Source organism: Chelonoidis abingdonii, chromosome 17 (genome assembly GCF_003597395.2).
Source record: "Chelonoidis abingdonii isolate Lonesome George chromosome 17, CheloAbing_2.0, whole genome shotgun sequence".
Lineage (NCBI taxonomy): Eukaryota > Metazoa > Chordata > Testudines > Testudinidae > Chelonoidis > Chelonoidis abingdonii.
This window is the reverse complement of record NC_133785.1, coordinates 30,220,616-30,245,336: the sequence shown is the minus strand read 5'-3', so window position 1 is coordinate 30,245,336 and position 24,721 is coordinate 30,220,616. Positions and strand designations below refer to the sequence as shown.

Genomic DNA, 24,721 nt, shown 5'->3' with positions numbered 1-24,721 from the left:
TTGCCAAAGTGAGACATTTAAAGTTGAGATTTTTCAAAAGCAACTAAGTGAGTTAGGCGTCCAGCTCTCTTTGGCTTTCGGTGAGAAGGCAGTGCCTGTCTCCCTTAGCTGCTTATGAAAATCTCACCCTAGCAGAGCTCAAAGATTATTGTAAATACTGCATTTGACTTGATTGTAGGGAGCACCAGAGTTCACACCAAATTCCCTCCCTGGTTTAACCCCATTGACTGCAGTGAAGTTACATGAGGGACTCATTTGGCCAAGTTATTCTAGAAGTTAAATTGCTGTGCCCAAGGCCAAGTCATATGCACATCCAGGAAGAGATGTGGTCTCATCACACTGACCTCTGCAGCTTAAAGTTGATTTTTTTACACTTTCTATGTGAACAAGAAAAGTGCTAAAGCCTTAGAAGAAATAGCTGCACTTCCCTTCCAGCCTGCTAGGAAGGTTTTGAAAGAGGATAATGAGTTCATTTTGCAGATCCTTTAAAAGTCTCCTTTTCCATGAGTCCTACAAAAGCATGACTGTGGTGAGGCCGCCGGTGTCCTGAGATCACTGCCTATCACGTTGACCAATATTGTCTCATTGTTTCCTTGTACTCCCCTGTCTGTCTGTGTCCATCTGTTCTTGTCTTATGCTTAAGCCTAGTCTACACTTAAAATTCAGGTTGGCATAGCTTCATCAATCGGGATATGAAAAATCCAACCGCCTGAGTGCCAGAGCTATGCTGATTTAACCTCCAGAATAGACGTAGTTAGGTCAACAGAAGATTACTTCCATTAGCATCGTTACTATTGCTCAGGGGGGTGCTGTGCATACATCCACGGAAAAACACCTTCCTTTGGTGTAGGTTGCATCTTCACTACTGGGTTATGCCAGCATGGTTACGGTGCCATATCTATGCCAGTATAGTCGCCGTACTGTAGACAAGGCCTGCGCTTGTAAGCTGTTTAGGGCGCGGACTGCCTTCTTGTTCTGTGTCTGTACTGCAGCTAGCACGGGGGGGTTCTGGGCCATGACCAGGGTTTCTAATTCTAATAATAAATAACGGACTCAGCAGTGTGCTGAACATCCCTCAGCAGCTGACAAGGAAGGGTGTTTCAGCTTATCATCTTTTAGCTTCCTCCAGAGCTAGCAAGAGAAACTCGGGGCCCAGTTCTCTGAGTATCACTTCCCCAGGAGTCCTGAGTCCCAGTCTAGCTCAAGCCTCTGCCTCTCTAATCTATCGTATTGGACTAATAATATTATATAGTTTTTACTGGTATCTTCTTGTCACAGGGTTGTGTTGTCTAGTAACAACAGGTGCCTGTTCAGAGGAAAAACTATACTACTTAGATATTGTGTATGCCATTATCTACAGTAAGTTCGAGCCAAATGTATTATTCAATAACCAAGCTAGTAACTGTCTGCGCGGAGCCCTCATTAGAGACATTATTTTCCACTGTAAAAAGTTGAGGCACCCCTTTTGCTTGTCAGGCTGGGCAGGGAGAATGTGCCTTTGTGATGTCAGAAATGGAGTGGAGCTTTCATTAAACTCAGCTAAATGTTGATCCAAATCCTGAAGCCTTGAGCCAGGAGGAAATCACATTGAGGTTGGCATTCAAGGATTTGGTCCAGTCTTTACAGAAGCCTATTGAGCATGCTCAGAAGTGTTTTTTCTGTCACATCACTTTAATAACCCAATTTATCCCATACATGGTTGCATGGGGTACACCTCAACGAGCACCGTTTACAAGTTCAACTGGTTTTTGAGTTATCTGAGTAAGGAGGGAAATGTCGATACTTTGTCTTTGCAATTGGACTAGTGATTGATTGTTTCCTTTCCCAACCCGACCACAATCTATGGCTGAACAGAGGTGCCAAACAAACAAATCTTTTGGGTGAGACCCCCATCTAGTAAATGTCAGCCCTTCAGTTTTTTGGACAGTTTTTGCCAATAATATCATTGCAACTGATTTCCAACTTAAACTAAGCATTTGCTGTTTAGCAAACAGTATAATGAATAGCTGAATGTCTCTCTTCCGCAAAGGTCAAGGGAGTTTCCACACCCTTAAAGTTCCGTATTATCTCTCTGCTAAAATTATCAGTGAATGTGTAAGTTACTGGCTTTCCACAAGGGGGCATGCTGCAAGCAAGAATAGACTAGATATGATGGGCCTGATTCTACTCTCCCATACACCAGATTTACACTGGTGTAACTGAATTAACTGCAGTAACTCCTGACTTACACTATGGTAACTGAGATGAGAATATGGCCCACAACCTCCTTTCTAAGACTTCTTTTGTTTGGTTGTATATTTTCCGAAAAAGCAAAGAATGAAAAACACTTAATGCAGGCGATCCACAGTTAACGTTTTTTAAATTAAACTGCATGGAAACGTGGCTTTAATTCATGTAAATAAGTGGATGTAATTTACCCAGTGAGGGGGCAGAGAGCTGTAACAGGAAAAGTGGCCAGTGGCCCGGGATAAGGAAACATAAGATAAAAAGGAGACGGGAAACTGTTCTGTTATCAGAGTAGCAGCCATGTTAGTCTGTATCCACAAAAAGAACAGGAGTACTTGTGGCACCTTAGACACTAACAAATTTATTTGAGCATAAGCTTTCATGGGCTACAGCTCACTTCTTCGGATGCATAGACTGGAACATATAGTGAGGAGATATATATATATACACACACACACACACGTACAGAGAGCATGAAAAGGTGGGAGTTGTCATACCAACTCTGAGAGGCCAATTAAGTAAGAGAAAAAACTTTTGAAGTGATAATCAAGATAGTTTGATAAGAAGTGTGAGAATACTTACATGGGGAGATAGATTCATGCCACAAGTACTGTTCTTTGTTCTGTTATCAACCACCTTACATTTTCTTCTCTGCTGCATGGTGCCCCATGCAGATGATGCGGGGTGTGTGTGTATGTGTGCTAGCCAATATGGGATCTAGGTTCTGCTGTCTGGCTAGACCATAAAGGGTCTTATGCCAAAGACCCGGTGCATATTGTGGCAATATATATAGCTGTAAAATGTTGGGTTGTTTTGTGGGGTTTTTTTTGTTTTTATTATTTTTTTTTATAATTACTTTCCAAAACATTTGCCATATCAATGCCTAAATTACATATCCACATTCTGTAGTAATCACACAACTTCCTTGTCTTTGGGAAAACTAGCAATGCTATATTAGTGCAGAAGGTAGGTGTTCTGTTAGTAAAATCAATATGAAATAAGACTTGTGAGTTAGATCTCAGGTTGTTATGACAGCTAAGTGGATTTTTGTTTTGTGTAAAGATTAGCCTTTCATTTTTGCACTTTGCTCTAGCTATTTTGCAAGGCTGGTTGCCTTTTTTTTTTAAATCTACCTTCTGTTTGTGACTCCCACAACAGTTGGCAATGTCAGTTGATAACTCTGTCATTTGCATGAATGCATAATTTAAAATGCAAGTAATTCTTGAGCAGTAATCAATTTCCTTTTTCCGTCTGTCTGGTTTCCTTTTCCATCTTCCCTCACTTCCCCACCCTGCAACCCCCAAAGGTGATTTTAAAGGATGTGGATTCTCTTCTCTATGTGGACACTGATGTTCTCTTCCTGAGGCCCATTGATGACATCTGGCGCTTTCTGAAAGAGTTCAACTCCACACAGCTGGCTGCTATGGCCCCAGAGCACGAAATACCAAAGATTGGTTGGTACAGTCGATTTGCTCGTCACCCTTACTATGGAACAACTGGAGTCAATTCCGGAGTCATGCTGATGAATTTAACCCGGATAAGAAACGCACAGTTCAAGGTGAAAAACTGCTGTAGAATTTTACTTTCTTTTTTTAAAGTAAACTTTTAGGAATACATGTGCTTGCATAAAACAACTTGTACAGTGTGGAATTGAAAAGGGATGCTGGACAAACTCAGTCAGAACCAAGCTTTTTAGAAAAACTAGTAGAAAGATTTCCTGATTTTTTTTTTTATTATTTTTTTTTAATTTAAAAAACGGGTATGTGTGTGTGAAAATGATTATCTTTAACAAACATTTCCCCAAAAGCCAGAATTTTAAGACCGTGGAAGTGCAACAGCCTAAAAGGAAAAGGAAAGCTGATGTCATTGATTGCATCTGAGATGCATGTTAAAATAAACCCTCTCCCATCTGAGATGCATGTTAAAATAAACCCAAGGATCAGCAGTGCTGTTTATACTGGACTTTATAAAATACCTCTCCCTGGTAATGATTCAAGGTGGTGTGAATAACATAAGGAACAATCTGTTTTATTTACATCAAATGAGGCTCGCTCTTGAGCTCCCTGACAAATCACGAGTGGATGTCAATGGAGATACTTGTGGAAATGAGGAGAATGATTTTCAAGTTGGCTTTGTTTGCATGTCAAAAGGCTCTTGCCTGTGGAACCTTTTATTTACCATGAGCACTTGTTCCCATAACTACTCTTGTGAGTAAGTGCCCAGCAATGTGAAAAAATGTTCCACAAACTTGCCTAAAGGATTTGGTCCTGATAGCCTTACCCAGGCTAGATTGAGCCTTTCAGTTCAGCCCTGAGTAAGGATCAGTGCATAGCTGTGCATCCTCTGGGGCAGCTCCAGGAAGGAATTGTGCCTCCAAAGTTATGATCCCTCCCCTGCCTTGAAGGGGAAGTAAGTTACAATAGCCCTTGGGAAGGTGCAGCATACTTCCCCCAACTTGCACCTGGTCCCTACTCTGGCCAGCGCGTAAGAAGGGTGGAGCCAATGCTATACCCACTCCTGCTCTTCTTCACCAGATCCCTGGCCAATTGCTCTCAATGGCAAATATCTGGAGAGCAGGGGCTGTGCACCACGCCAGTCCGAGACCCAGATGGTCTTGCTTCCCTGTTCAGCTGAATAAGAAGAGCCTTTCAGTGAGTCCTTCCACTCCACTCATAGCCAGGCCCAGCACTTCCTCACAGTGTTCCTCCTCTCTTCTGGGCACAGGAGGGTTTGGGAGAGTTCTGCATAGGTGGGCCTGGGCATTAAGCCATGACTTTATTACGCTGTTTGTTTGGTAAAACATTAACCCGCTTCCTCTGATTTCTTTTTGCCTTATAGAACAGCATGATACCAACAGGCTTGACGTGGGAGGAAATGTTGTACCCATTATACCAAAAGTACAAAAATTACATTACATGGGGAGACCAGGACTTGCTAAATATTATTTTTTACTTTAACCCAGGTATGTAATGATTCCCATTAGTCTCACATTTGTCTGGAACAAGTGAAGGGCTAGACCTTGTATAATCCAATAATGGGATTGTTATGATGGAAAAATATACCGGAGATAGAATTCTGGCCTGAAATGAATAACCTAAGGCCCCCTAGTCTGCAAACATGTATGTACAGGGGATTTACACCCACTGGGACTACTATGGGCATAAGCGTGGTTGGGACTGGGGCCTACTTCCAGTGCAGATGCCCAGCTATATTACCTAAAGAGCCTGGAAAATTTAGAAGAGTTTTCTAGGCATGGTACTCACTGCAGGTTGAATCCTGGGCTGAAGTTAGTCAGGCACATACTTACATGCTTTGTCGCATTAGAGCCTAGCTGAGCAACATTTTCATCTTCATATTCATGGATGTTTATCTGAATCTGAAATTACTCACCTTTGTCCAAATCCATATCTATTTTCTGACATTCGGCTCAATCTCAATATTTATTAAAGGGGTGACTGTGTCAAGCCGACAGATGCGACACTGACTCTTGAAAAATCTCTTCCCTTCCCAACCCTGTGCTAAAAAGCCAGACCTTCCAATGAGACAGTGTTTCGGTTCTTCAGCAGAGTTACCCATCCCAGTGACCTCAGGATGTTCGGATTGTTTGCACTCCCAGCTGTGTTGCGTTTTGTGCTCTCCCTTTTTCCTGCCTGCTCTGGGCCTGCGAACAGGAAGGATATGAAAATCCTACAAGATCTTTTGTTGTCGGAAAGCATGTTAGGTACCCCCACCTGCCCAAGAGAGTGGATAAGAGCAAGCTGAGGGACAGTGTGACCTACAAATGTGAGACATGAACACAAATACATTATTTTGTTTGCATCTGACTTATGTCCACCAGCTTTGCACAGGGTCTTTTTAAACAGCTTGCTGTATTTTGGGCTTTTCACGTAGTTCACATAGGTTTATGTTTTCAAGTGACTAGTGATTTTGGGTGCCGCAGTTTTAAAGGGGCCCGATATTTCAGAAAGTGCTAAGCACTCACCTGTGAAAATTGGGCCCCTTGAAAGTGCCTCAAATTGGGCTCAGACTTTTCTCAAAATCACTACTCACTTTTGAAAACTTAGTCCGAAGTTCTGTGGTATGGTCCCTGCTCACTCGGAGAAGTTGGGACCTTTGTCCTGGACCTTTACCATCATGTTGATGTGCCAGCATCCGCTCTGATCTGCTTTAACGTTCCCCCTTTGCCCTACATGATCTTGAACTCAGCATAAACATGGGGGTACCTTTATTCTGTTCCTTTTTGCCCCTCCTATCAAATCTTCAGTCAAGTGACAAGGGCTATCATGAAATCCAGACAAAAATCAGAAAATTGAGGCAGGGGAAATGCAAAGCAATAAAACAACTGTTATAGCAACCGCTATTTAATGCAGACAGATGTCCTAAATTAGTGTTTTGGTTGCAACAAGTAATAGCCTCATAATCCTAGGAAAAAGCTAATGTGGCACAGTCCAAAAACTGTGTACTCCATTATTAAATGTTATAATGGTTTCCAGAAAGAAGCAGACTCCCAAGATGCTTGGGGAATACGGCCTTGTGCTGCAGTATGTGGAGAAGGAAAGAAGACGCAATTAGATCAAATTCACAATGATCATTTAAAGTGGGAAAGAAAATTGAGAAACCAGTTGAATTCTGGGACTAGCAAACTCATGATTAGCTCCACATGTGAATATCATTTTTCATTCCGTAGGCCTGGTCTTTTCCTCACATCTGGTAAATATGCTCCTAGGAACTATTTAGTATCAAAAGTATTTTCAGAACAAACAACAAAACTTTCCTTCCCATGCCAGTTTAGAAAACCCTGTTGTAAAGAGCTATCAATTCAAAATCTCAGACATTAGAGAAGGACAACTAATTTATCTACTTCAAGCCACTGCAGCTTTTCCAGTGCATTAGCCAGCATATACCTAGCCATGTTACCTGGGAAAGTATAACCTCTGTCCCCTGAAATAATCCAGCCATGCAAAAGAAACAGTCAGAATCCAGTGAGATAATCCTTGGAGCACAACCCGCCCCCCCAGGCAGTTCTGATATTAATAGACTTGAAGGAGTGACTGGAATTAGCACCTAGTTGTGACAGCAAAAGTTGAGTGCTAGCATAGCTGAGGGGTGCGGGAGAGGAGAATGGGTGAATACCGCATGTGAAAACCCTTGTTCAGTATTAAGGGCCTGGGGAGGAGTTGTGCTTGTGCAAATGCTGAGTACTGGCATCTTGCTGATAGAGACCTCCATCTGCAGCTCGTTGGAGCCAATGGAAAGGCTCCCATTGACATTAATGGGATTTGGACCAGGCCCTTGCAGCTTCCCCTTCCACTGATTCTAGCACTGAGCATTTGCTGAAGCGAAGCATGAGAAATGTCAGGCTGAACAGAGCGAGCTCGGAAAAGGGCCCTTATGACCACCTCCTGCATTGGCGGGGTCAATGGGAAAAGCACTCCTGCTTTTCCCTCTGCCCCCTTAGAAATCCACCCGAGGACCAGTCACAGCTTTACTGGGCAGGATGAGTGGAGCCCCAGGAAAGGCCAAATGAAATATTCAGTTTTCGGTGCATATGGCACAGCCATGATTCTGCCATCATGGTGATGGGTCCAGAACAGCTCTAGTCCCTGGCTGGGAGATGACCTACAGGACTTTCCATGATTTATTGTAGTGTGCTGCGGATGCTGGGAATGTACAGAATAAATTAAGAGAAGAGGAATAGCAGGAGGAGCTCGTTCATAAGGCACTTTGCGAGTAATTAGTTTGCCTTTGGAATTAATCTGGAACTGTATACGTAACAGACAGAGGGCTTAGAAACGGGTGTCAGTGTGTGTAGGGTGGCTCTGTATGTTAGGTACCACACAGATTCCCATGGCAGCATTTGTGGATAAATTATCTCATTGCATGCTCTGGGAATCCATTGTACAACAAATTGCCATCCTCTGGCTTGGCATGTCAACTGCCTAGATGAGAGTTTCAGTGGTAAGCATGGAAATAGTTGAAAAGCTTTGTCCCACTGGCTCCAATAGGAGTCAAAATTGAGCCAACCACTACAGGTCTGTCTTCAAGTGGGATGCAGGAGATGGTGACTTGCACTGCCTCCCTCTCATTCCATGGCCTTGCATGTACACAGAAACAACTAGAGAGGATGCTGGATGAAGGAGCTACACATTGTGTAGGACCAAGACCTTATTCTGTCACTAGTAGCCTGAAAAGCATGCTTTTTTCCTCCTCTCTCTTCAGTTTCTCTCTTCTCCCAGTTCTGCAATGGGCCAAGTCTCTTATTATAACAACCCCCAGCCCAACAGTGGTGGGACTCTCACAATCATCTGAAGAAAACCCGGTTAGAATTCTAGACCATTAACCTGAGTCACTACCAACAAAATGACCGAAAATCTTCTGGACTGACAACCCCACCGCTTTCCTAGCAATGTGATTAACTTGCGGTAATTGCTTAGTTCAATCTCTCTCTCTCTCTCTCTCTCTCTCTCTCTAATTGATGTTGCCAGAGTGTCTCTATGTGTTTCCCTGTCAGTGGAATTACCGGCCCGATCACTGTATGTATGGGAGTAACTGTAAAGGCGCAGAAGAGGAAGGCATATCTGTTCTCCATGGTAACAGAGGCGTCTACCATGATGACAAGCAGCCTACTTTTAAGGCACTATATGAAGTGATACGTGATGTAAGTGTTCTCCTTTTTGATATTTTATTATTATTATTATTATTATCTGATACAAAGCTCTGCAAGACCTTACAGCAGAGCGCTCAGTGGCCGGAATAGCCCGAGTCTGAGGGAAAGGATACTGTGTGTATACACAGTGTTCACAAAACACTGTGTTGGACTTCTACCTCACTCTGTGTGTGTGTGTGTGTGTGTGTAAGTACACAAGGGATGGTTGAAACCATCCTCCTCAATGTTAAAATAAACTTCAAACCCTAAGACCTGGTAAACGGCTTCTGTAGTGTATTAATGGAAACGGATTCAAATGAGCTGGATCTTGCATCCTTAATTATGCTGTTACAACTATGACTCCATAACTGTTATATGGAGTCTGATCCTAGCACGGGCTGAGCACCCTCAAATACTCTCCACCTCCCTGAGAAGTGCAGGGCGCTCAGCACCTTGTAGAATCGGTCCCATATTTCCATTTTGTGGAATGAATTCTAGCTTCAGACTCTACTGGGGTTTTTTGGTAAGTGTTTCAGGGGCTCCTTTTGTTTCTTCTTAAGACACTGGATTTAGTTCTCTCCCTTTATTTGTTAATAGAACCTGTGTATAAGTAGCATAAGCCCAGCAAAACATCTCCAGTTACTTTACTTCTGTGCTACTTTGTAGGCTGCCTACATGTGTCATGGTTTCACGTAGCGACAGGTCCACCTACAGGATAACGGCCTGCTGCTGCATCCAGTTAATGAAGTTACTCATAGCTCAAATGGCATAGGCTTATGCTTTCAGGGCTGAAGTCCCTGGTTCAGTCTCAGCTGCTGACCCCAGTTGGGGATCTTTACAACAGCCTATCCTTCCACTACTGAGAAAAGGAGCTGTTGATACATAGTAATCTGTGGTACCTCAAGGACTGGCATAGAGGTGCCTCAGACATCCCTGTGGAAGAAGATCTCCATCAATGAGCATAAGCATAAACTCTAAGAACATGCTTGGCCCCACCTGTATTACACTTACCCTCTAGCCTGGGCTTTAAAAATGCAGTTTCAGTGAAGCTGGCTTTGTTAGACAACATGGCTGGGCAGAGTTTTCTGAAAGTCAGTAGTCTCAAACGGATTTGACAGATGATTTCAATACATCAGAAGTCAGTAGTGACTCGGGAGCAAGCCAGTGCCAATTTGTATAGGGCCTATTCCTGCTCCTATTTATGAGTTGAATAGTGGGCCTGAGGACATTTTTAGCTCCCTCTGAATATCTCCCAACTAAAAGTGGTGTTAAACTTTTCAAATGTCATTTATAACTACTGAAAATAATCAGTTTTCTTCCTTGCTCTCCTCCCTCTTCAGTTTCCCTTTGAAGACAATCTCTTCCAGTCCTTGTACTACCCTCTTCAGTCTAAGTTTCTGGATACTGTACACACTTTATGTGGGCGAATTCCACAAGTTTTTCTGAAGCAGATTGAGAAAACGATGAAGAAGGTTTATGAAAATCGTGTCATTGTTCATATGGGAGCCAACTACAGATACTAAACACAGCTATACTTTATATGGTAATTTTCATCCTTGTATCCAAATCATTTGAGGCAGATAAATTAAATTGAGGCAGAGGCACTGTCAGTTTAAAATTCATGTTATAAAAAAACATTGTCTAAATTGGAACAATTCACCAAGGACCATGGTGGATTCTCTATTACAGACCACTTTTTAAATCAAGATTGGGTGTTTTTCTTAAAGATCTGCTCTAGGAATTATTTTGGAAAAGTTCTACGGCCTGTGTAATACAGGAGGTCTGACAAGATTATCACAGTTGTCCCTTCTGGTCTTGGAATTCATGAATTTCCCTGGTTTATTAATAGCTCCTTAATTGATTAATATGGACTTTAAAAAATCCATTCTAACTGCCACTATGTATGCTCTTTGTTCACTTCTTGCATTTCTCCCCCTTGAACAAGGAGAATCAATGGTTTGACTGTCACTAGAATGAGTTTCGTGTTTTTAGATCTGTCATGTTTAAGTTTAAACACTTTAGGGGAATGTGTATGTGTTTAAAACAACTATTTTCACTGGAGGTGTTTTTCAGTTGTGGAAACATCTGTTTTATTAAAAAAAATTTTTTTTTAAATATCCCATAAGATTTAAATTTGGGTCTAGATTTAAATTGACAGCATCACTGACTTAAAAATAGATGCTCAAGCCTTAGTTAAACATGACTGTATAAAAGGGAAACCATCTGCTTAAAAAATAACTGAAAGGTGTGGGGATCTGGGTGGGGTCTGTTTGTTTACTTTGTGCATTTGACAGCACTTTGTGTCTAGTGAGTATCATTGTTCCCTAGCCTGCTTTCCCTCTTTTGTTTGAGCGTTTCACACAACAGGGGGGAGACCCATTAAAGCCACTAAGAAGAACATATGCACAAATATTGGGAGAGGGATGTAGAGATAAGTACAATACTTGAACTAGTGTTCACTTGCTGAAAGTACCTAGATTTCAAGTGGCTGTTTTAAATTCCCCTCTCTGTGGGAACATGGCTTTGGTCTTTTTTTCTTCCCATTTTAAATACATTACCTTTCTTGCTATTTTGTCGTTTTAATTATGTTAAAAACAGGCCAAGAACACTGTGAATGAACCTTCTTTAATTACTACTTACTGCTTGGGAATAATTCTGTACCATCGAGAACCTTTCTTCAGCACAGTGTTACTGGGAGACTGAGATTGCTGCCTCTGACTGCCTTTTCCAATATGTCAAAAATCCACTTGTTCTTGGACATAAAAAAAAAATCAACATCTCTGCTTGGCACTTTGATCCCTTGAAGTTCAGCATCTGTGCCAGGAGTTTAACTAATTGCCTCAAAGTGAAATGGGATGCAAGATGGCTCTGATGTTTTGTTTTTTATATTTCAAAATAATGTTCATGTTGTAAGTAGTTAGTCTGAAGGTTACAGACAGTGTTACACAGCTCATTAAAACTTGCAGTAGTTAAAAGATGCTCAGCAGAAGCTGTAGGAAACCTGAAACTTTAAGAATTCATGGTGTAATGACATACCCATAAAAGACACTTGGTAAGTGAAAATCGTGAGGGATGTATACAACAGAGAGGTTATATTGTTCAGCATGTGGAAAGCAACTGAATAGACAGCCTTACCTTACCTTCACTTGGAACTGTCTTTTATGTCTACTATGCAAGGCGTCGAGGGGGAACTATTCTGTAATGGAAAAAATTGCTATAGACTGCATTATACAGTAATATGCATGTAATGCCAATATTTTACAGGCATACATACTTACCTTGCTTGGCTGGTGAGTGCTAGGGGCATGTCACTTTAATTAGAGTCTAGAAGTTCAAGACAGTCTGCAGTGTTGGCATTGCTGCCCTCACCATTCATGATTGATACAGTTTCGCAAGGGAACACGTGCCAACCGAAAATCCTCTTAAATGGGTGGCCTATGTGTATCCCTCTTCTCCAGTAACAGCAGGCTAGCCCTCTCTCTCGGTCGAATCAGAACAGTTGACACTAATGTGCCCAAATGCAATACCTGGCTTGTGAGGGAGAGGAAGACATGAGGTTTGCTGGCAGCTAAGGCTGCCAAACAGGCAGGTTGTACACAGTGGTAAGTGCCTGTGGAAACCTTTTACAAATACATGGGGTGTGAAAACATATGTGACACATACGTAGGCATATTGCCTGAATGGCATGGCATGACAGACAGCAGCACTAGGGAAGCATCCGAGTAGAGTGAAGTGAAAGAGCCCAGAATACCAGACTTGAAGTCCTGGCCCCACTAAAGTCAGTGACTTCACCCCCGGCCTGGACTAGTCTTCAGAAGACACAACAGACAAAAGAACAGTCCTTTTGACACAAGGCCTAATGGACCCTCAAACCCTCCTCCCCCCCAAGTTGCACATTTCTGGCTCTCATCCTCACATTATCTTATTCTCTTACTATGTAAGAGATCACAAAGTACCTAACTAGCAATGGACAGAAGCACTAATTCTGAACAGTCTTTCAGCTATCCTTAATGGGGATCAGACAGGCATTTAAACCTATATAGTGCAGGCTTGAAATATTTAGCATTTTTCTTCAAGCCCCAACTCCTGGAGTCAGATGATTTCTTCAGAATTTCAGTTTTTCATTTAAAAAGAAATGTAAGTTTTTGACTCTTGTGGTTATGGAGAAGAGCTTCAAAATGTGACCCGAGTGTACCTGAACTACTCAAAATCTAATAAATAAAAAGAACCCAAAGTGTATTATTTTAAAAGCTTCACAATATTTAAATACTCTTCTGCTGTCTGGGAGCTTGATTCATGATTTTTAAACATTTTGGGTTTGGCAATAGCGCACACTTAAAAAATAGTTTGATTTCCTAAATCAGGAAAAGCAGACTCTGTGGGTCCTATTTGGTTAGATTAGACATCCTCTGAGCATTTCTAAATTGCTCATCTCTGTGGTATCTACACGCCACAGAAGTTAATAGAGTAAAAGTCATCTTGTCTAGAACTTGGAACTCTGCATTTTACAAGATGGCTTCTCATATACAGCAGTAGAGTTGCTAACTCGCAGACGCTTAGTAGGTTATGATTATGTCCATTATAATTCAGTAGAACTTAGAACCATGGGAACATATTTGTGAAGAAGGAATCAAATAAGATACTATAGTTAATGACAAAATAAAGGCATTATTACTTATAAAGTTATTAGAGATAAAAACAGTGTTTACAGGTGGTGCTATATTTTTATAAAGAACAATATTATGTTAACAGTTGTATAAGGTATATGAAGTATACATTTTAACATGAAAATAGCTTTCAGTGTAATGTGAAGGTGATTTATGCAGGAAAATAACTTTTTTTTGGTATTTTTCTGAAAAAATTAATTGAGCTGTAATTTGAAAACTCCAAAGCCTTTTTTAAAAAGTTACATAATTTTGTTTTCTCATTCTGACTAGAATTATTAATTTATATTTTACTACTGCTTCCAAAAAAGTCTTCATTTCAACAGCAGTTGGTTTTAATATTAAGCTTACGTTAATTACACACCATACTCATTGCTAATTACTTGTAAATTAGCCTCATTTATTTTAATAATGGAACTATGTAAATACTTATGTAGAATTTATATATTTTTGTCCTCCCCTTATATAATATTATTGTATTGGTAACTAAAAACCTCCAACAAAACAGAATACCATTTTTCATGTACCATACTAAGCAATGATACCAAAGCATATTAGCACTAAAAGAGGGAACACCAAAATAGTTATCTGTAGATGAATACAAATTCAATTCTTTGGCACATTGAGAGAATTGGTAACCCAGATTTCACAAAGAAAAAATCGTCTGCTGCATTCAGAACAGTGTGGTATGGTACAGCCTAAAGAACTGTGCCCTAGTTATTTGAACACAGGCTGTGATCCTGCAAAGACTTATGCATATGCTTAAACTTTTCACACTGTGAGTAGCCCCATCGCAGTCAGTCGAACTACTCTTATTGTATAAAATGAAGTCTGTGCCGAAGTCTGTGCCTAAGTCTTGGCCTGATAAGGGCTATAATGCATTCCAGGTTTTCAATTTGCTCTGCTGTACTTGAACTTGCTAAAGTTATACAAATAAGGGCCTGACACTGAGCGGTGCTGAGCACCTCCTTTCAGCCCTAAACCTTTTAATGAAATGTCAGAATAAAAATACACATTATACAGTGAGGAACTGCTAGTGAGGGAGGCATTTGTTTGCATCATTTTATAATGTGAGGGCTTTTTTGGCTATTTGGCCTGCGCCTGGCAAAGCCAGCTAGATAGCTTTGCTATAATTTCTGTTCTTTATAGGTGGAAACTGGAAACTATTTTTTGGTGTGTGTATGTGTGTGCACATGTACATATGAGTGTGTGTAAAGAACTATGGTCAATTTCTGTAACATTTAAATGCTTGTATATTTTTATCTGACAAGTGCACCAATTGTTTATAGCTCCCAAGGAGGCATCGCAGTGCATTTCTATGTTTAAGATTCTTTGGCTTGCAGTTTAAATAAACAAACTTTTAAGCAAACTCCACATTTTCATGTTTTGTTTTGTTTTTTTAAATCAGAACAAATTAAAAGGCTCACAGTAATAGGTCTCGTTACTTTAAGGTCTGTATTCTGCCCTCACCACCTATACGCACAACACAATAGCTAGGTATTAGTGTAGTTATGCAGTTCTGTATTAGACTGTTCTTAACACACCTCTTCCCCGATGTAATGCCACCCGATATAACATGAATTCGGATATAACGCGGTAAAGCAGCGCTCCGGGGGGATGGGGGCTATGTGCTCCAGCGGATCAAATCAAGTTCGATATAACGCAATTTCACCTATAACGCAGTAAGAGTGGCTCCCAAGGACACCGTATATCAGGGTAGAGGTGTATGTTACATATTTATGATAAATGATAATTTTCTGTTAACTTATTTTTAACAATAAAAGTTATAGTTTGAAGTACAAAACCTTATTCTTCCATAACATGCTTTAAGACTAAAACAAAGGTTTTGTTGGTTTTTCAAATTACATCTTGTGAATATTTTAAACTTAGAAATGAAGATTAAACCCTAAATGTTCCAAGTCAACATGGGTGCCTGCATGCTAGTACATCAGTGTAGTCCCATTGAACCAAATACAACTGCAGAGTGGCACCTTCTTTCACTAACGATGAATTTGGCCCATTGACCTCCAGGGATTGTATGTGTGGAACTGAGGGCACATTGGGCACGTAATCTTTATTATGTCTTTTCCCCCACCCCATCCCCGGTTTATTTCAATCATATCCTTTCTTGGGGAGCTAGTTTGAGGTCTGATGTCAATTTTATACAATGAGCTTTCTTTTTAATACCTTTCTGCCTTGTAAATTCTTTGTTATACTGTGTGTCTTTAAAAGTCTTATCTGTTCAAGATAAATGGCTTGTGCAGGGATTTGGCCTAAAGGGAAGTTTTGTCCTCTGCTAGTGCTCATTGATTTTAACAAAGAAAACTGGGTCTGTTCCAGCAAGATAATTGAATATGCCTACTGAAAAGGACAAAATATATGCATTTCCTTGATGATAACAAGAGACCCTGTTCCTTTCTCACTTGACTTAGTGGTGTGACAGAAGAATTTGGCCCAAGCAGGGCTGGTTCCAGCTTTTTTGCCACCCCAAGTGGTGAAGCAAAAAAAAAAAAAGCAGCGGCACTTTGGTGGCAGCTCAATTGTGCTGCTCCCTTCTTCGGCAGCGGATCCTTCACGCCCTCTCCTCCTCTTCAGCGGCAGCTCAAAGAGGAAGAGAGGGACTGAGGGACCCGCTGCCGAATTGCCACCAAAGACCTGGATGTGCCACCACTTTCCATTGGCTGCCCCAAGCACCTGCTTCCTTCGCTAGTGCCTGGAGCCGGCCCTGGGCCCAAGATGTGTGTTACATTGTAAAACAACATCTTCATTTCATATTAACTAAAATAGTAGAGGGCTTCAGTTGTACATGTACTTGCAGGATTCAGTAATTGAGGATCATTTCTCTTCCTTTCCCTACTGATTCTGCATTACCCTCTGTTATCTTTCCTCATAGTATCTGCCGCCTTATGGACTCAGTCTTGTACAGTCACTGCTGGGATGGTGTTTGCTTCCCTGATACTTCTCTGCAGGACAGAAAATTGCTAACCTTTCTGAAACCAAACCAGTTGTCTGTAGGGTGATGATGTCTCCTTTTTTGAAGGAGGCAGAAGGTAATCAGATGCTGTTCTATGGCATTGGTCATTTATATTGCACGTTGGCCTAGTCCTCCTTTTCAAGTCAAGGACAAAACTCCTAATGACTCTAGTTAGAGCAGGATTGGGCCAGTTATGTAATAAAGTGGTTCTCTGTTGATTGCTAATGGTCCTGGAGTGCTTTCCAGCTGTCCACAGGTATAAACCAAGCCATAGGGAATGGAGCTGTTGGGAGAGAGGATGGGTCCATTAGAAGGTTGCAAAGGAACAATGTGTTCCTGTCATAAGCATAATTCCTAATTCTGAACCTTAAAGTCCAAAATGTGGGTGCCTGTATGAAACCTCCAAGCCTTATTACAGCAGCTTGATCTGGATAGCGGCTGCCGACCAGCCAAAAAATTTCCGTGTTTGTCATCTGGTCTCCCAAAACCTTCCTGGGGACCCCAAGACTCAGAATGCCTTTCTTACCACAAAGGGAATAACCCCGCCTCCCCTTGTTATCTCTTTACTTCCTCCCCAGCTTCACCTCCGTGGGTTATCTTTGGAAGTTACTATACTGTAATCGTTGAATTACAAACAGAGAGGGCAATTTACCTTCCCCCCCTCCTTCTTTCCCCCTCCCAGGTCTGTTCCCTGAGAGAGGACCGTAATCATGGCACAGGGATTTCATATCCCCTAGAGCCTCACTTAGAAAAAGAATCCAACAGGTTTTAAAAAAAAGCTTTACTTATCAAAGAAAGAAAGACATAAAATGGTCTCTGTATCAAGTAACAATTTACAGAGTCAATTGCTTAAAGAAAAATATGAATAACATCCTTGTTCAAAAAGAATACCATTAACATCCAGCAACTACGACACATGTAAATACAAAGAAACAAAAAAACAATAAAAGCCTATTGTTTTTCTACCTTTGTACTCACAACTTGGAAACTGAAGATTAGAAGCTTGAAGATAGAAAGATCCCTCTCATAGCTGAGAGACAGACAGGAGACACAGACAAAGGGACACACACCCAAACATTCCCTCCATGAGCTTTTAAAAATCTTGTTTCCTGATTGGTCTTCTGGTCAGGTGTTTGGTTCCCTTTGTTAACCCTTTACAGGTGAAAGAAACATTAACCCGTAGCTATCTGTTTATGACAGTTCCACAGAATGGAAAGACTGGAGAAAAGCTAGCATGAGTTTGATGAGCAATCTCCAGCACTTTGCTTTCAGATGTGAATATGAATATTATTTTTGTTGTGGGAAGAGCTAATCAGAACAAAACATTTTTTCACTGAAGTATGCGGTCTTATCAACGCTGAAAGTTTTGCAGAGACCAGTGGTTCTTAAATTATGAGTCAAGACCCCAAAGTGGGTCATGATCCCATTTTTATGGGGTCACCAGGGCTGGTGTCAGACTTGCTGGGGCCCAGAGCCAAAGCCCAAGCCCAAGGATGATGGGGCTCAGGTTACAGGCCCCCTTGCCTGGGGCTGAAGGCTTTGGCTTTGCCACTCCCCGCCCCCCGGAGTAGTGTGACTTTAAATTTGCCCCCTCTCCTCGAGGCATGGGGGCTGGCATGGGCTCAGGCTTCGGTCCCTCCTCCTAGGGTTGTGTAGTAATTGTTGTTGTCAGAAGGGGGTGGCAGTGCACTGAAGTTTGAGAACTGCTGGCAGAGATGCATCAGTTTGAAGGGGAAGGTTTCTGAGGTCCAGGGTGAGCGCTTCAGGAAGAGTAAGACTAAATGAGAACCTGACCTGTCCATTCCAAAACCAGATTCATTTTGATGCAATTCTGTTTCATGAAAACACTTAGGGTTTGTTTTCATTCCAATGTGGAACAAAACCAAACCTTGAAAGTGCCGCAAAAATGGAATTGTCGTTCTCCAGCCAGCTCTAGTCTTGGATACTTGAACCAAGAAAGCCAGATCTGTAGCATTATAGAAGAATGCTGTCTTTTGTAATGCAGTCGGAACAGTTGATACTGTGGTAGCACTTGCCAAACAACTTTTTTCTTAATGGAGTGCCTGAATTTTGCAGTAATTCTCCATGTTCTCCTTACTGTTGATGTTCAGACCTACTCCTTGGATAAATCCACCCCAGGACTCCCCCTTCCCCCCAAACTAGTTAGTATTTCCACATGCCAGCTTGCTTGGTTCCATTTCCAGAATAGTCAGAAACTTAATTCCATCTGACCAATATCTAGCTGTACATCATATTGTCTGTGTGGTGGCGCTCACTCACCCTTGGAGTGTGCCTCTTGCTGGCTGTCTGCCTCTGACTCCAGATCTTCTGGGGCTCCGCCCTCTGGCCAAGTCACAAAGTTCAAACCCCTTCCAGAGTATCCTGGACAAGTCCAAATGAATCTGGATAATTCTTTTGTCCCCTTGGGCTACTGAAGCGGTCTCCTTGTACTTGTAAAAACCTGTTTCAGAGCTTCCCTGGCAGGAGCCTGCACTGCCCTCATGATCGTTGTCTGTTACTTACCCTGCCCTGGGCCAGAGAGACTAGTTTCTCCTCAGCTGAGCTCCTTAGTTCTGCCCCTTCTGTCTGAAAGCCAATTAGGTACAGAAGAGCATGCCTAATTGGGTGTATTTGCTAGCTGTGCAAGTAATGGGGGTTAAGCCTCATCTCAGTTCAATTGCACACAGGAATGCACTTACCCAAATGTGATTTAGGACTTTCCTAAATGCTATGGGAAATGATAAACTCTTCCACCTCTGCACTTGAAACAGTTTGCTAGATTTTGCCATTCATTTCTTCTGAGTATTTGGATAGTTATCAGTTATCAAGATCAATTTAGTTTTTAAAATGTCGTCTTTGTAGGTCCTAACAAATTTTAAAGGGCAGGGGATATAACAACATGGCACTTTCAGCCAGCTTCAGATTCTAACAAAATACCTCTTCTAATCACCATTTGAATGTTGCTGCTATGCCAGAGAAACCAACGTGCTCCTGAACATGCAACTGCAAACTCAGCCCTAAACTGTGTTTCATTTACTAACTATTATCATCATCATTATCTGTTATTTGGAGTCTGGAAAGTAGTTGTCCTCACTGGTTCCTCCTGGACAGGATTGTGAGATATATGCAAATCCATATAAAGCAATTCAAGAATTTCAGATAGTCCTGTTAGTCATTTAATGCAATGATAAATTGGCATTGAATGAACAGAAAAGGCATTTTTCATAAGTTTATAGGAAAAACCTGTGTTGTACAATAATAATTCATAATGTCTTTCAGCCAAGGATCTAGTGGATATCAGAGATGGTGGTATCCTTATTTTATGTTAAGTGACTTACTCAAGGTCACACTGAATTACACCCATAGGCTTGTTTACACAGACAAATTATTATATGGAGATAGAGAGCTGGAAGGGACCTTGAAAGGTCATTGAGTCTAGTCCCCTGCCTTCACTGGCAGGAACAAGTACTGTCCCTGACAGATTTTTGCCCCAGATCCCTAAATGGCCCCCTCAAGGATTGAGCTCACAACCCTGGATTTAGGAGGCCAATGCTCAAACCCCTGAGCTATCCCTCACTGTATGTTATCACTATATACCAGCACAATTAAAGTGGTATGAGCCCCTTAGTGTAGACAGCTGTAGCCGTAGAAATGGGCTTATTCCCATAAGAGAGAGGGGATAAGTTATCTGGTTTAAGCATCCTTGTACTAGCATACTTGCATCTACACTTGAGGTTGTACCAGTAACTATATAGGTAAAAAAAATCATTACATCCCTAACTGAAATTGTTACACTGGTACAAAATCTGTGTGTAGATCAGGCCCTAGTGACAGAACTGACAACAGAGTCAATGTCTCCTAATCCACTGCTCTAACCACTAGCTGTGCTGCCTCTGTCCCACAGTGTGATGACAGGGACCCAGACAACGCTCAGGAATGTTAAGGTATGGTTTCTATATTTCATGGAATCAATGTCACAGTATCTTAAGCAAGGTCCCTTTTACTATGGATCGTGCCACCAGGCAAATGACTGCATCATTTTGCTTTTATAAAGCTGTTCATAAATCCTCCTTTGTGTCATGTAAATAGCCAGCTGCAGGCTATAGAACATAACTTCCAAATGGGGTCGGGAACAGGGAAAGCAGGTAGCAAAACAAAGTAGACTGATCCCCTGCTGGAGTGGATCTTAGGATCTGTGGCAAAACAGGTGCCTTCTCCAGCTACATATCTCCAAGCCTAGGGATCATTTTTCTGCACCCTTAATAAATCCTCTGAGTGGAACTCAGGCATGCTAACCTGGACCCCTATTTCTGCACACATTAAAGTCTTCAAGTGGGAATGGTACAAGTCTAGGTTTTCACTTGAATGGCAGCCTGGTTCATGATAGCTCCCTATAGGAGGTTTTCTGTTTGCTAGGCTTGGGCATAGAGGGAAGGAAGGCTTGTGGCATCTGGCTGTGTGGAGAGAGACAGTTCCTCTGGCATGTGCTTTGCTATTGACTGCTAGTATAATGTGCATTAGAGAATGTGGAACCTCAATTCTAATGAGGGACTAATGTAAAAATGTTTCTGTATGGATGACCATCAGCAGCCTCAGCAGGTCTAGTAGTCTCTCTTTTCAGCTGAGAATGGCTATTATCTTAAAACCTCATAGTCTTCAAGGCTTCTCCAGGTGAACAGTACCCCACAATGCATTGGGCTACTCTGACCTTTATGAATCCAAGATGAGACTATAGCAGATTACAGCCCTGTTGAAATCCCATTATGGATTTTGAACCAGTCCTTCAAAGGTAGGGGCCAAAACTTATCTTGGAGTAGGTAGGAGGTATTTACCCTGAATTTCTGCCATTGACTTCTGCATGTCCTTGGGCAAATTACTTGATTTCTTGGTGCTTCAGTTTTCTCATTTGTAAAATGGGAATGATACTTACTTATTTTACAGGAATGTTATGAAGATTAATGTACACAAAGTGCTCTGAGATCCTCAGATAAAAAACACTACATAATGTGAAGTATAGTTATTTCTCAAACATCACTGAAAGATTTGGGTGGTATTTGAAGTTGGGATAACCTATCATTTAATTCTGTTTCTGTACCAGATGACTGGAGTATAGCTAATGTGACACCATTTTTTTAAAAAGGCTCCAGTGGCGATCATGGAAATTACAGGCCAGTAAGCCTAACTTCAGTACTGGGCAAATTGGTTGAAACTATAGTAAAGAACAGAATTATCAGACTCATAGATTAACACAATTTGCTGGGGAAGAGTCAACATGGTTTTTGTAATGGGAAATCATGCCTCATCAATCTACTAGAATTCTTTGAGGGGGTCAACAAGCATGTGGACAAGGGTGAGCCAGTACTTAGATTTTCAGAAGACCTTTGACAAGGTTGCCCCCAAAAGGTTCTTAAGCACAGGAAGCTGTCATGGGATAAGAGGAAAGGTTCTCATATCTTGAATACTGAGTGCAGATCTGGTCACTGCATCTCAAAAAAGATACATTGGAATTGGAAAAGGTACAGAAAAGGGCAACAAAAATGATTAGGGGTATGGAACGGCTTCCGTGTGAGAAGAGATTAATAAGACTGGAACTTTTCAATCTGGAAAAAAGACAGCTAAGGGGGGATATGATAGAAGTCTATAAAATCATGACTGGTGTGGGGAAAGTAAAGTGTTATTTACTCCTCATAACACAAGGGGTCACTAAATGAAATTAATAGGCAGCAAGTTTAAAACAAACAAAAGGAAGGATTTCTTCATACAATGCACAGTCAATCTGTGGAACTCTTTGCCAGAGGATGTTATGAAGGCCAAGACTATAACATGGTTAAAAAAATAACTAGATGATAAGTTCATGGAGGATAGGTCCATCAATGGCTATTAGCCAGGATGGCAGGGATGCAAAACCTTGCTCTGAAGTGTCCCTAACCTGTTTGCCAGAAGCAGGGAATGGATCACTTGATAATTACCTGTTCTGTTCACTCCCTCTGAAGCACCTGGTATTTGGCCACTTTTGGAAAACAGGATACTGGGCTAGATGGACCACTGGTCTGACCCAGTATGGCCTTTCTTATTTTGCTATGAACTAGTTTGCCTATCTCTGTGGTATATATTCCTGGCTTAATTGATATTACATCAATTAGTTACAGATTCTTTCAGTGTACTAATCAATTTTAGTTCAGATTGAACTGAAGTGCCACACACAGTGCTGTCACACTCTAATGAATTAAATTATTCTAGGTCAGGTCAGGTCAAAGATCACTAGATACCTAATCTGAGCTTGATTACTGAAAGCAAAGGTAACTTTTGGGCACATTCCTTACATCATTTTAATCAGTTAGGTCTATTGATGATCAAGCTATGCCTTGGGAGTTCTCCAGTGTATAATTCCATGGAACCTTTACAAAGTCTTTCAATGCTTGGACTCAAGAAGCAGACTTTCTACTGTTGCTGGGGGAGAACTACACACCTTCCACCCCAGGCAGGACAAACCTTAGGGTACAGCTATACTAACCCCCAATCCGGCGGGTAGTAATCGATCTATCGGGGATCAATTTATCACATCTTTGCTAGATGCGATAAATCGATCCACGAATTGACGCCTGTACTCCACATCGGCAGGAGGAGTAAGCAGCGTCGACGGGGCAGCCGCGGCAGTCCACTCGCCACCATGAGGATGGTCAGGTAAGTCAAACTAAGATACTTCGACTACAGCTACGCGAATAGTGAATAGCGTAGCTGAAGTTGCATATCTTAGATCGATCCCACCTCCCGCACCCCGCAGTGTAGACCAGCCCTGACAGGATGATTCCAGAGAAGCTCATTGCACTGAGTTTCTGTCTTTTTCTCTCCCATGTAGAGCATGCTCTGGCCATAATGCTGTCACTCTTCTGTTAGCTCACTCTAAAGTGCCTTAGTATTAATGAGCACGGGAAACCTGGGAGTGAGTGAGCTTGTACAAATAAAAAAAACTGCAATATCTCAGCACAATAAGGCTCAAATATGTGGTCTTAATTGTGCATTGCCTCACTCGGGGAAATTAGAGCCCAATTCTGCCCTCTGGCATACGGGCATAATGAATTCCTATCAGGCCAAAGTCTGCTCTGGAGTTACAAAAGAGTAATCCCACTCCTTTTGTGCAGGACCGGCGCCAGGGTTTGTCGCGCCCTAGGCGCACGGCCATTTTGCCGCCCCCTGCACTGATCCCTCAGCTCTGGTGGAGCTGCCGCAGGCATTCCTGTGGAGGGTCCGTTGGTCTGTGGCTCCGGTGGAGTTGCCGCAGGCATGCCTGCGGGAGGTCCACCGGAGCTGCGGGAGCAGCCGACCGTTCGCAGGCATGACTGCGGCAGCTCCACCGGAGCTGCGGACCAACGGACCCACCGCAGGCATGCCTGCGGCAGGTCAACTGGAGCCGCCTGCCGCCCTCCTGGCAAAATGCCGCCCCCTTAATAATCCTGGCACCCTAAGCAATTGCCTAGGCTGCCTAAATGGTAGCGCCGGCCCTGCTTGGGTGCAGAGATGGATTAATATTATCACATATAGGGCCTGATCCTTCATTCTCTGGGCACTCAATATTCTCACACTAGTTTTGGGTTTCCAAGGAGAGTAAAATCAGCTCCAGTCTTGGTTTGTTTTCCTTTTTGTATTAAAATTCGAATATTAAAAAATCACAAAAACAAAGTTACATTTAATGAGTAAGTGAAAATGAAATGGTTTTGTCAAGTTTTTTTGATTTTCTTTACTTTAAAAATATATTGAATCAGCTTTACGCTTAAACTGAAACATAAGTTGTCCATAAACAACCATTCAGAATCCTTGATCTTACACCCAGGTTCACATATGTTGAAGAAATCAGCAACATGTGGCATATGAAAATAGAAGGGTAAGAATTCTCAATCGTGGTAATTACCGTTAGACTAAGTTGCTTTGCTGGAAAAAAAACACCTGGGTTAGAAAAGAATTTGACATGAAAGAAAGTCTCATTGGTGTAATATTGTGTGACTAACAAAAAAAAAATACCTGCCAAAATAGAAAAGAAAGTGCAGTGTGCTTAACACACAGTAAATACTCAAAAAGCAACACTAGAGGAGTTCACACAAAGCATAGCCAGGTAAGACATCTCTACTCCAAGGATTTAAAAGCACTTCACAAAGAAGGGAAAATATCATACCCATTTTACAGATAAGGAAGCTGATGTCCAAATGGGCTAAC

At 41.8% G+C, this 24,721-nt stretch overlaps 1 protein-coding gene across 1 annotated transcript in view; it reads left to right on the top strand.

The window, feature by feature from the left end:
* Positions 1 to 14,905, top strand: part of GXYLT2 (glucoside xylosyltransferase 2) — a 29,786-nt gene extending 14,881 nt beyond the window's left edge. Inside the window, exons 4-7 of the mRNA XM_075073296.1 lie at positions 3,533 to 3,784; positions 5,065 to 5,188; positions 8,712 to 8,884; positions 10,213 to 14,905. Coding sequence (XP_074929397.1) covers positions 3,533 to 3,784; positions 5,065 to 5,188; positions 8,712 to 8,884; positions 10,213 to 10,395 — 732 coding nt within the window. The 3' untranslated portion in view covers positions 10,396 to 14,905. The remainder of the gene's footprint in view (positions 1 to 3,532; positions 3,785 to 5,064; positions 5,189 to 8,711; positions 8,885 to 10,212) is intronic.
* The last annotated feature ends 9,816 nt before the right edge of the window (positions 14,906 to 24,721 follow it).